Here is a 13,858-nt window from a genome sequence, read left to right as displayed (position 1 = left end):
AAAATAGTTAATCATTTGGCTAAAATAACACATAAACCACCACCATTTAATCCGAAGCTGTAACAAAAAAAAAAAAAAAAATCGTCATTAATCGAATAATTAAATAATTAATCGATTAATCAATAAATCAAAAACTCTTTACAGCCAAATCACTTGGTCATTGTCATGTCCAAATATCAGCTTCCTAGCTCAAAAGGTGCCTGAGATATTGCCCAGATGAGAAAGAAAATGAATGATTAATAATGAAAATAAATAAATAATAATCATAAAAAATAAATAATTAGTCAATTGGCTAATAGAACACATAAACCACCACCATTTCATGCACATCTGAAACTTCAAAAAAAATAATGAATTTTGTCATTAATCGAATAATTAAATAATTAATTGATTAATCAATAAATCAAAAATATCCTTTGCAGCCAAATCACTTGGTCACTGTCAGGTCCAAATATCAGCTTCCTAACTCAAAAGGTGCCTGGGATAATGCCCAGAAGAGAAAGGAAATATATAAGTACTTAATTAATCGCTAATAATTAAATAACTAATCAATTAATTGATTAATCAAAAAACAAAAAATACCATTTTTGACAAAGGACTTGCTGACTATTGTGCCGAAATTTCAGCTTCCGAGCTCAAAGGATGGCTGAGATATCGCCCGGACAAACAAGAAAGCAAGAAAACAAAAACAAACAACCGGAGTGAAAACTCAGTACTCCCTTTCAGCGTGCGTCATTGCCGAGCCCTCTTCGGTGCCCGGCAATGACGTTATGCAGCGCCTGGAGGTGGCATTGGAAAGGAGCTGTGTACAATAAATGATTAAATTGAATAATAATTTTAAAAAGCAGAAACCACCTTCACTTTTGAGTGAAAAAGTGACAAAAGCAAACATGTACTTTGTACAAAAGTACGCTTGCAATATCAAATGGGTGGGTGGATGGGGACGGATGTAAGCAAAACCGTGTTTGATAAAGAGGAAGAAATAAACCATATTAGTCGAAACAGGTTTACAGGTTTCCCAGAAAAACGAAAAGAAAACTCAAACGACCAGATCATTCCTTGCTCAAGGCTGCAAACGAAAAATGCAAATGAAAAAATGGATTTGCAATTCCAATGCACTTTGGAACAGAAGATGAGCTCATTACCGAGTAACCGTGTCAGCACATTCGATACTGGATCCAACCGGCATGCCGAGCTAACCCGAGGGCTGTTCCAGAGGTGAAAGTGCAACGAGTTTGCAAAATCAAGCTTCATACTCGACTATGGGTCTCTCACACCTGCAACTTCTCATATTGAGAGCCTCACGGTTGCAGGTGTGAGAGTATCTACGATGCTGAATACAGACCATTTTGTTCAAGCTTTATTAATTATCAAACGATTCAGAACAGGGTCTCAGTGTCATAAAGAGAGGAACAACAGGGATGGGAAATGAAGACAATCTTGAAACCATGACCTTTAGGAACACTTAACATATCAACCCCATGAGAAAAACAGCAACTAAAGGTTAAGGATACCCTCGTGTTACCACCTCCTCCCACCCCCTCGAGATCATGGGACAACATATGGTCATAAGGTCTTCATGGTGTAAAGCCCATTTTGTTTTTCCAAATCAGGCGTCACGACATTCTACCACTTGTCTCCCCCAAATATTTACCACTTTTTTTTTTTTAACCAAGATGGCAGTATTATGTAGCACGCGCACACGCACACGCACACGCACACACACCATTTGAACCTGTCGTCTCAGCATCATCAGCTTCATTTAAGATGAGAATGCATAAAGGTTGCCCTTTTGAGGGCCATTTATGCACGCATACTTTAGGCCCAGGCTCAAATATCATGTCTCTATGTTACTTCGTCTAGACTAGAGGTCCTCCCTGCAACATGCAAAACATGTGCAACATGCAAAACGTGCTTGGCATGCCTCATCGCCCATCAATTTATTACGACGACCTTTTTGCCATTGCCAACGTGCTTCTATGCCACCTGTGCAAAGCAACGTTTTCAACCGGGCGGGCGGTGTGGTGATGTTGGTGGAAAGCCATTTTACAATGAAATTATTAATAGCAATGCATTGCTTCGATGCAACTCCTTAAACGGCATGGACCACGAATACGATACACGAGTCGCTTGGTCAATGACCCAGCGTGTGTACAAACTCAGATTTCTGAGACCAGCCAATCTTAGGTGCTATATCAGCAGCAGCAGAAAACCGCAGGCTTTTCAAGTGGGATGAATTGAACGAGATGCCACGAGGACGGATCAGAAAGTTACCATTCTGCTGTGGGATGCTCCTTGGCTTCCAGATCCCCCAAAAATGTTGGGACATTCAAATGATCAATGCCCGGGTTAAACAATGGGTCCAGGAGAATTAAATAAATACACAAAAGGCAGAGACATGATCTCAGGCAGTGGCAACAAAATGGAGGGGAGGTGAGGGGAGGAGCAAAAAATATGGTTTCTGGAATGTCCTGAAATGAGCGTTTTAAATGCAAATTAACCGACGTCAGAAAGCCACTGGGTGAGAGGTCAGAGGGAACAGTAGCACAAACATTCGCAGGTATGCCATCAATCGAGGAATCATGGTAGAGGCAGGAGACGGTCAACAGAGAATTGGGAGAGGCAGTTCAACAAGACCAACCTGTCTCCACTGAATGAACCTTCCAAGTTCGTAGGAAGGAACCAGCAGGAAGAGTCTTAAGAGAGATTGAAGCCTCCTGTCCAAACCTAGAGCCTCAAAGTACTCAAAGTCCCTTTTCACTGCATCAGCGCTTAGAGGCAGGTAAAAGCAAAGGTAAAGCATGGCTGGGCAGCTGGTCGACCGTGCATCTGCCGGTCCGCCAAAGTCTTACGCATGCTCTGCCATCTCCTATTTATATGAATTAAAGTGGGATTGCTTCACCCAGGCTGAACCCGCTCCAACGAAACCTTGCACGTCACGCTGCGCTCACACCCTCGATCGCCAGCCAATCAGGACGAAGCAAAGTGCGTAAACGAGAAAAAGAGAACGACAAGTTCAAACTAGCCACAAAAAAAAAAACGGAATGGAAATGAAAACCTAAACGTCACTACACGGAAGCCATAAGATCGTCCGCTTTCATGGAAAATCCACAAAGGAGGAACCGGTTCCATCAATGCTGATTATCGGGAAATGGTGCAGTCCAGGTTGGTCCAAATCACATGATCCAGAGAAATTCAATCAAACAATAAATAAATAAAGTAATAGGACTCTACATGCTGTAGGTCACCTGCTCACCTGCCCGCTGCCAAACAATATTATGGATGGTGGAGCACAGCAGGGGTGTTGGGGTGGAATAAATCGTGTTCCATCAGTGTCGGCCTCAGACATGAATTACTCATGCGTAGTAATGGCGGGAGAAAAGGATAGGAAATTAAGCACTGCACTTTTTTGACGTTGCAGTTTTACATGGACCCCAAATCATGTCACCTGGGCCCATCTTACATGCGTCACAGCTTCAAAAGCTCAAGTCCAAAGTCATGAATTGGCTCATTTCACCCACATCTACACCCAATGAATGCCGACACCATTACTCATGGTTCATACCTGATTATGCAAAGGGTGAACCGGGAGATAGTAAATCAAACCACCTGCTTTGACACAAACGTACAACACAGACCTCTCAAATGAAAAACTTCGTTAACATCAAGAAAAGGTTCGTTTTACCAAGGCATCGAATACGTTATTGTTACCTGCAGAGAAGCAAGTGGTCGTTGTTTTTCAGGTGCTTATGGTAATGCAGGCCATCGACTTGGCTAGAAGAAAGCTTTTAGCAAGAGCAGTCTTTATGGGGTATTCCCTGAGGCTACATATGAGACAAGCTGGCAGCGTAGCCAAGGTGGTACGTACACTCACCTCTGAGCTATCCAACCTGGGTTCGAATAAAACTATAAACTATAAACCCAACTATAAACTGGCATCCTGGTGTTTCACAGGCAGGAAGATTCCTCAATGCGAGTGCTGTCCCTCGGGCATTAGTTGGTAGACGTTAAAGATCCAACGGTGTCCTTCGGGAAGAGCAAGTGAGCTATCGCCAGCACTATAGTTCGATGGAACTATAGCCAGTCCGATGTCCACGAGTCCCGAATGCAGAGGGTTGACCTGAATATCCTAAGGGATGCTTCTCATCCAGCCAACCCCCTGTTCGAACTCCGACCCTCAGGGAAAAGACTCAGAGCCCTCAAGGTCAGAACCTCTAGGTTCAGGATGGCACCTGTGCTACTGCCATCCGCATCAATGCACAGTACCACTCCTATAACTATAAACTACTCATGAGCTTATAATGCATAGTATCACTCCTATAACTATAAACTACTCATGAGCTTATAATGCACAGTACCACTCCTATAACTATAAACTACTCATGAGCTTATAATGCACAGTACCACTCCTATAACTATAAACTACTCATGAGCTTATAATGCATAGTATCACTCCTATAACTATAAACTACTCATGAGCTTATAATGCACAGTACCACTCCTATAACTATAAACTACTCATGAGCTTATAATGCACAGTACCACTCCTATAACTATAAACTACTCATGAGCTTATAATGCACAGTACCACTCCTATAACTATAAACTATTCATGAGCTTATAATGCACAGTACCACTCCTATAACTATAAACTACGCATGAGCTTATAATGCACAGTACCACTCCTATAACTATAAACTCCGCATGAGCTTATAATGCACAGTACCACTCCTATAACTATAAACACGCATGAGCTTATAATGCACAACAACAACATGCATTTTAAGGCCATTTTCCCTGCTAGAGCGGGGATTAGCCTTGCGGTCCCCATGACAATCTTCTCCATTTTGCCCTATTTTCTGTATCTCTCCTTGTTAACCCCCTTGCCCGCATTTCTTCTTCCACCATCTTTAGCCAAGTCTTTCTCGGTCTTCCCCGTCCTCTACTTCCTTCTACATCAATTTCCATCACTCTTCTCAACCAGTCACTTTCATCCTTCCTCAACACATGACCAAACCATCTCAGCCTGTTCCTCTTCACAGCATCAATCACAGGCTCTATTCCCATCATCTTTCGCAATTCATCATTTGTCTTCCTCTCTCTCAACGATACTCCGCACATCCATCGAACCATTCGCATTTCCACCCTTTCCAGCCTTCGTTGCTGCTCTACGTTCATTACCCATGTCTCGCTCCCATAAATCATAACACTTCTCACACATGCAGCATACACCTTTCCCTTCAGCTTCAGCGACACTCTCGTCATCAGCACGCCACTCAATTCCCGAAACTTCTTCCATGCACATCTCACTCGAGCAACCGTTGCCGAGTCTGATCCACCTTCTCCATTCAGCATGTCTCCGAGGTAGCAAAATGTTTTCACACCTTCCAGTTTCACGCCGTCTCCAAGATCCAACTCAACATTTCCTCCATCTGCAGCTCCCTCTGTGCACACCTTACATTTGAATGCAGCTGCCACACTGGTAAATGACCCTGTCAGACCACTACATTTTTGATGAACCCACTCAGCGCACATTGTACATTGAATGGAGTTCACTCCGACACCCTTCCTGCACACAGCACACGGCCACTTCCCAGTTCTTTCCACCTCACCACATGCTTTACCACTTGCCATCACCTTCGTCTTTCCGATATTCACCTTCAGACCTTTTGTCTCCATACATTCCTTCCACTTGTTCATCTTTTCCTTCAGTCCATCCATACTTTCCGCAATCAACACAGTACCACTGTGTTACAGTACACAGTTATAATGCACAGTACCACTCCTATAACTATAAACTACTCATGAGCTTATAATGCACAGTACCACTCCTATAACTATAAACTACTCATGAGCTTATAATGCACAGTACCACTCCTATAACTATAAACTACTCATGAGCTTATAATGCACAGTACCACTCCCATAACTATAAACTACTCATGAGCTTATAATGCACTTGGCACTTGGCACTTTAGCTACAGGCCATTTTAAATGCTCTTATACGCACCTTATAATGTATACTATGACCACTGAATGTTTGGATGTTCACCATGCCTTATTAATGTATGTTTTTTTGTTGTACTTTATAATGTATTCAACGACCACTGAATGTTTGGACGTTCACCATGCCATATTAATGTATGTTTTTTTGTTGTACTTTATAATGTATTCAACGACCACTGAATGTTTGGATGTTTACCATGCCCCATTATAAAACCACCTTTAGAGGCCATTTTTCCCCACAAAGCGGGGGTTGGCCTTTTTCGGGAACCGTGGTTGTTGTTGTTTTTCGGTCCCCTTTTTGAAGCAATGTTTTACGGCCGGATGCCCTTCCTGACGCCAACCCTTTTTGCCGCCTTTAACGACAAACAGGGAATTACCAGTGAACTGGTACTCAATTAGCTGACCTCGGAAGGATGACAGGCTGAGTCAACCCCCCTGGCGTTAATTCAGCGATCGACCGGGATTCGAACCCAGGATCCTAGGATCCTAAGCCGGCACCCTAGCCGCTAGCCCAACACCAGGGTTAGGACAACTAATGTTTTTACCATGCCCCATTAATGTATGTTTTTTTGTCTTGAAGAGCACACTTCCTCAAATTCCTAACAACTGTCAAGTTGATGTGGTAATAAAGTATTGAATCTTGAAACCATGAAAAAAAATAGGGGTAATACCCCCCCCCTAAAAGTAGGTATTTGCTCTTTTCTGTGAAACTACATACACGATTTCAATGAAACTTCACAACCTTAATCACCCATGATGTACCAATGTTTGTTCAAGGCATTAGAAAAATTGGGATCTGAGGAGGTATACGGGGTTTAGACTATCGTGTACACAACTGAGACCCTCTCACGGACGTCCCACGTTTGGGTGGGAGGGTGGCCCCCCAAAATAGGTATTTGTTTGTTTGTTTAAAGTCTTATGATTATATTAGTATGATTCTACATGCTACCGTGTCTTCTAGCAACCATTTAAATCGGTTTAAAATACCTTCAGTCAGTGCAGTATACTGTTTATTCCACCACGTGAGCACCAGTGGTATTGCCCCTATTTTTCTTAATGCCATGAACAAACTTTGGTACATAAGAGGTGATAAAGGTTGTTGTCAAATCGTCTGTGTAGTTTCAGGAAAAAAAAAAAAACTATTTTGGGAGTGGAGTGAGGGGGGGGGGGGGGGGGGTTAAACCTGGGCCCACTTTGACCCCTGGGACAACAATGGCATACCACCCAGTACAATCCGTAACAATAAACTACTTTTGCAGCACCAACGCTCTATAAGAAGCATGGTACATCTCAAATATGAGCCCCATGGGGTCAGCAAATAAATTAAATTTAAAACATCTTTTTACATCAATGAAGGCTGACCCTTGCCCTCGATTTTAGTCTAAATTATGCTCGCATTGAATAACTTAGATAAGCTGCATCAAGGAGCCCGAACATAGTCCAAGTTTTGATAGCGACGCAACATTATCAGTTGAGGAAAACCTCCCAACATGTTCATTTAAATAAAAAATGTTAAAGATTGTCCTTGCTTGTGGCAGTTCGTGCTTGCAATTCAACCAAAATATGCAAATGGTTATTCGAAGATGCAAAAAAAATTCTCTGACAAGTTTCATAAGAAATGAACATGCTGGATGTTTTTGGGAAAGGGGAGGGGGGAGTGAGCAATGGGTAGGCAACTTGCAAGTTATATATATATACATATATATACATATATATATATATATAAATAAATAATAGCAGTTTTCTGCAAACTTTATGGCTTAATCAACTACCAATGACATGGAAAGGTGAGGAGATTATGTGACAGCAAAAAAGTTGCCAAAAAACTGAGCCAGGCTCATGGTATTGTCTAGTTGGAGTGACTGCTCCGAGACTGGGAGGTCAGCGGTTCAAGCCCAACTATGACGGAATCATACGAAAGCATTTTTAAATTATGTGCAGCTTCCTTGCTTACCGCTCAGCATTTATGGAACAGAATACAGATGCGGGTTGACATCCCAAATCTCATCCTCGAGTTCATTTGGATTTTGTGGTTGCAAGTATCACTTCATTTCACTTCGTCATTGACGTTCACATAGATACGCATTACGGTTGTTAAGTACAACATGCTGCTTTTTGATGAAACCAGCCAGCAAAGTGATGGGAGACTCACCAAGTGAGTTACAAATTCAAACGTCATACCACGATGCATATTTCCATAAAGAAGGTTACACTATGCCAGTCCGAAAAGCTTTTTTGCAGTGATCTTTATAGTGTCACATGGCTATCGATCTACTCTGCAAACGCTGCCAACACTCAGTACGCACGCTCTGAATGGATAACGCTGCGAGCCGAATCGAGACTCAAAATTGACAGAGAAATAGGTGACGCACGGTGCAACGCACAATGGTATTGCCAAGAGATGCAAGCGATGAACTGATAATTGGCTTGAGGCGAATAATTAGCATTCATTAAATTCCTTACGAGTTTATAAGTATAATGTATTCCAGCAATGACGGGAATCAACTGAAGACTCCTGTGCCGTTTGAAAAGCTGCGTACGCAGGCAAAGCTCAGCATTCGCTTTTGAAATGATGGGGAAAAGGCACGGATACTATTGATGCCAAATTTTATTTCTTTGAAATATCGTGTACACAAAAGTACATGTACGGATGATCGGTCGGTCGGAGTTCATTTTAATGGCTCCTGTCTACAACCCTGTTGGAGGGGCGGGGGACAAACACACACATAACCTTAGCGCAAACATACTACCCTTGCTCCAGCCACAATCCTCTTAAGGATGGAAGTGGAAGACCCCATAATCTCATTTGGGTTTCTGATGTAAATTTGGGTAAAGTTAAATCAAACTCTAACGTCACCGTGCCAGTCACGAACAAGCACGTTCGTGACACAGTGACTCTCATGCAGTGGAAATTGTGTTTACTTCCATGTAGCTCGACCGATTGATTATTATTTATTGACTTGTACGGTAAAAGAGTTTGAAGTCACCTGCACGTTCTCTTTCTGCCGTGTGTCGACCCAAAGTCCGGTAGGTAATGGGTTGACAGGGTGAGATAGCGGCAGGGTTCAAATTAAACTCATTATACAGTAACAATAAGAACGGCACTCAGTAGAGAGCATACCTCCACCTGGTGAACAGTTTACGTTTTGTATCTCAGAGTAGACCAGAAAATCACAATACAGAATCACATTTAATCAAAATCAATCACAGGAATCACCAGAGGTCCAGTCTTTCATACCCTGATCTACCCCTCGTTTTTGGCCACATCACCCAATGGTGAAGAATCACTTAAAATGTTTAAATAATTCTCATTTCCGAATCAATATTGAGATCTTCACCAAAATCGAATTGAATCGTCCTCGTCAGACACCCAACCAGTCCACCAAGTTTCGTCCAAATCCGTCCACAACTTTTTGAGTTCACATCTTGTTCACAAACAGACAGACAAACTTAACAGACAGACGTGAAAACAACCTCCATCCACCTTTGGTGGTGGAGGTAAATATTCCGCAAGCAAGTCTCAAACTTCTGCTGCCAATAGTGTCATACCCGCTGCATTACAACACAGCTCTTCCTCGAGCCACAACTCGTTCTCGGGGATTGTCCCCTCTCCCGCCATACATCTGCGTTTAATCCATCTGGAGGGAAATTCACCAGGATACCTGTCTAACTCCTTTGAGAGACTTGTTACGAGATTATATTAGCCGGCTTTACATCCACGTTAATAAAAGCTGACTCAGCAAACTACTCTGCCAAAATGTGTGTCGGAAAAGGGCTTTGTTAGCATTTCATGTCCATCAAATATTGTTTAAGAGCACAGGAGATCCCAACAATTACAAAATTTAAAACAAATGAATCAACTCGAACAGAATTCCAGAGTGCATAGCCGCATTCCTCCGCCAGGCTGACAAACTTATGCTTTCTTACTTGTAAAAAAAAATCACTCATAAACATTAAAAACTAGAACGGGCACTCGGTAGAGCGCATACCTTCGCCGCAGCTACTGTTCTGTACTTGGCATGGGAGTGTAGGGAACAGAACAACAAAAATACGATTTTGACCTTTTCGTGACCTTGACCTTGACCTTTGACCCGATTGCTCCCAAAATCTAATCAAATGTGTCCCGTATAATAACCAATCATCCCACCAAATTTCATGCAATTCGGTTGAATACTTTTTGAGTTATGCGAATAACATACACACACACACACAGACATACAAATAAATACACAGCGATCAAAACATAACCTTCCGCTTTTGCGAAGGTAATAAATTCTTGTATCCAGATCTAGATCTTCACCAAAATCAAATAAACTATTCCTGGTCACACACCCAACCTGTCCACCAAGTTTCATCCAAATCAGTCCATAAACTTTAGAGATATCCTGTTAACAGACAAACAAACGACAGGTTGAAAACATAACCTCCGTCCACCTTTGATGGCAGAGGTAACAAGGCTATCCAATGAAATTCTGGAAATTCCCCTTTATCTATTTGCTAATGACTCTAACCTCTGCCAGTGACATCCCTTACACTTCAGCCAGGTAGACTGCAGCCTCTTTCTTCTCCTCAGACCTTGAAATTTTTTTTTATCACAAGCTTGTCAAACACTTGGAATGACCGTGTCGCAAAGTACACCCCCCCCTACCCCCCATCCTCCAACTACTATCTTAACAATCCACTGAAGGAAGTTGGGTCATTGAAGCTCCTGGGTCTCACTATCAGCCATGATCTTTCCCATGCCACCACATTTAAAAGTTGGCCTCCAAAGCCAGCCAAAAGCAAACACAAACCCTAACTGGGCATCCGCCATCATACAAAATCCTTCCTTGGCACACCTGAACACACTCCTTTTCTACCCCCATTAACCTCCCAAATTTCACCCTCTCCCCACTAAGAGTTTGTGCTCGTTCCTGTATCCATCTTGACCACTCCATACACCCTCCTCCACTGCTCATTCCTCCCTACACCCCTTGTTTGTACAAGTCTCCCTCTGCTTTATCTTTCAACCCTGCTGTTGGTGTTTGTTTCTGTACTGTGAACTTTTGTTTTGTTGTGTCCTGATTGGTTGCACGTTCTGGCTCTTCCACAAACCTTCACCTTGTATTAAAAGAAAAAATCGACACAGGTGGCCGTTTGGCTCATCTCACCCGCACTTCATAAACACCTCACATCTGGAGAAGAGTACGGCATGCATGGGGACATCACCAGGGTGTTATTTTTTCTTAGTTATTATTTGGGGTAGGTGGTATGTCAAAGGGTGGGGTGGGGGTAGGGGAGACGTCAGGAAAGAACAAATAAACTTTTGATGAGACCCTCTCACAGACATCACCTTCACCTTTTGACAATAACCTCTCACGGACATCACCTTCACCTTTTGATGAGACCCTCTCACGGACATCACCTTCACCTTTTGACGAGACCCTCTCACGGACATCACCTTCACCTTTTGACGAGACCCTCTCACGGACATCACCTTCACCTTTTGACGAGACCCTCTCACGGACGTCACATTCACCTTTTGACGAGACCCTCTCACGGACGTCACCTTCACCTTTTGATGAGACCCTCTCACGGACGTCACATTCACCTTTTGACGAGACCCTCTCACGGACATCACCTTCACCTTTTGATGAGACTCTCACGGACATCATAATCACTACACATGGAAATACTGCACTCACCGAATCACCCTTCATCCATGTATCCCTCTATCTCCAATCCTTCTGGATAACGACCCAATTCCAATTTAAGACTACCTACCGTTTCTGCTACCAGCATCTTTCTAGGGAGACCATTACATGACTTTACAACAGAGTGAAAGACCCAAACCTTAATCCATCCAACACTCTTCTTCACTATTTGACTGTGGCTCCTGGTCCAGATCCCCTCGTTATCACCTCCTTTCTGACGTAGAAAGCCCCAATTCCTTCAGGCACTCCTCATACTCAACCGAGTCTGGAATGAAATAATCTGGTCGCTCTACACTCAATCCTCTCGATAGACTGTACGCACTAGTCATGGTGAGGTGTCACTGAACACCTGTACTCATTACATGACAATTGACAAGGTTAACAAAATGTTCCAGCAATGTGAAAGCACAGGTGGAGGGACACACCATGACAAACAAAATCGGGTAAATAATCGACACCCTTCATCGTCTGATCGATATGTCGATGTTCCAAGACCGTCGTCGTCGTCCGCACACTTGGCATCTTCACCACGAGCCGCGCCACCTGCACTCACCATGAGCTCTCCGTCGGTCCTGCTCACGCCCAGCAGCGCCACCCCAGCCGCCAGGTCTCCAGCATCGATCCAGCCGTCCCTGTTCACGTCCAGCACGTAGAACAGCCGAGCCAAACGCTGCCTGTCACCCCTCCCGGCCGCAGAGCTGCTCACCAGTTCCGAGATAAACGTCAGCAAGGCCTCCGCTGCTTTCTCAATAACCATATCTCGGCTGTACAGCCGAATAATCAATTCTTCTTCTTTAAACGGAATAACCAGATCTCCGGCTACAGTACAACGACCCTTCGTGATCGCCTGACTAACGACGTCCTCCGAGCTCCGATGAGTGCACGTGCTAAAGATCCACCGGTTGGTGGGCGCCACCCAATCACGGCACGGGGGCGTTCACAGCCTTCTGGTAAAACCAATCAAATCAAACCCGTTTCGCACCAACCAATCAGATCGTCGTTATGCAAATCGGTAATTTCCGTTACCTCATTGGGCCCCGCCGGATTTCCTGCTTTGCGTTGGGATTTACGGAAACGAAACGGAACACTCGCGCACAAGTCTTTGTCTCCTTTTTAAAAATTTACTATAATTAGAACGAACAAAAGGTCTACGAACATTAGAGGTACTTTTTCTTGCAAAAATGTAGAGATCAACGAGAAGAGCGAATTCACGCACAAGATTACTCCACTCCGGTATTTAATTGACGTCACAAGGCGTGACGTCACATAGCGTGACGCCCTTTATGACTATGAGGGCTTAATCGGCATTGCAGAAACACTTTCGGTACACGGAAAGGCAATTGCGTTCATACATGCTGCTCGTCGTGAAACCAAACAGTTATTTATTTATTTGTATTGTCTCAGTACCCTAATAATCCTACATGTGAACCCATTCATTCATGAGATCCACATATAAAATGTCAAAGTGCAAAAAAAAGGCAATTCCTTGGAGAATTATGATTTCATTTCATATTTCATTTTTAGCTCACCTGAAACAAAGTTCAGGTGAGTTTATGTGATGGCGCGTCGTTCGTCCGTAAACACTTGCAACTTCTCCGAAACCGCTGAAGGGATTGTGACCAAACTTGGCGCAAATGATATTTGTTGTGTTGTGACTAAAGTTTGTTCACGGCATTAAAAATAAATCGGGGTCAAAGTGGATCCAGGTTTGACCCCCCAAAATAGGAATTTGCTTTTTCCTCTAAAAACTACATACACGATTTCGATGAAGCTTGACCACAACCTTCACCACCCATGATGTACCAATGTTTGTCCACAGCATTAGAAAAATTGCGGTCTGAGAAGGTATACGGGGTGTGGGGGTGGGGAGGTGGGAGTGCGGAGGTGGAAGCGTGGGTGGGGAGGTGGGGGGGGTTTGCCCCCAAAATAGGTATTTTTTTGTTTAAAGTCATGATTATGTCAGTATGATTACTCCCGCAAGGGAGTAATGAAGTCGCTCGTGTCCGTGTGTGTGTTCGTGAACAAGATATCTGGAAAAGTTCTGAACGGATTTGGATGAAAGTTGGTGGGATGATTGCCCTTGGGATAAGGAAGAATTGATTAGTTTTTGGTGAAGCTCAGGATATTATTCCGGATCCAGGAATTTTTTGAAAGATTGT

At 43.3% G+C, this 13,858-nt stretch overlaps 1 protein-coding gene across 3 annotated transcripts in view; it reads right to left on the bottom strand.

Annotated features, from left to right (window-relative positions):
• Nucleotides 1-13,858, bottom strand: part of LOC137415943 (mitochondrial adenyl nucleotide antiporter SLC25A25) — a 210,929-nt gene that overhangs the window by 12,079 nt on the left and 184,992 nt on the right. The window contains exon 1 of one of the 3 annotated variants that reach the window (XM_068101471.2): nt 12,253-12,559. The exons of 1 other annotated variant lie outside the window; for it this stretch is intronic. In XM_068101471.2, the coding sequence (XP_067957572.2) occupies nt 12,253-12,456 (204 nt within the window). In that variant the 5' untranslated portion in view covers nt 12,457-12,559. Of the gene's footprint in view, nt 1-2,641; nt 2,938-12,252; nt 12,560-13,858 lie in introns of those variants that run through there. One more of the 3 variants, XM_068101472.2, reaches the window with a different exon arrangement.

This window comes from Myxine glutinosa, chromosome 13, assembly GCF_964187855.1.
Source record: "Myxine glutinosa chromosome 13, kmMyxGlut1.1, whole genome shotgun sequence".
Taxonomy (NCBI): Eukaryota; Metazoa; Chordata; class Myxini; order Myxiniformes; family Myxinidae; genus Myxine; species Myxine glutinosa.
The sequence above is the reverse complement of the archived record's forward strand: the minus strand, read 5'-3'. Positions and strand labels throughout refer to the sequence as shown.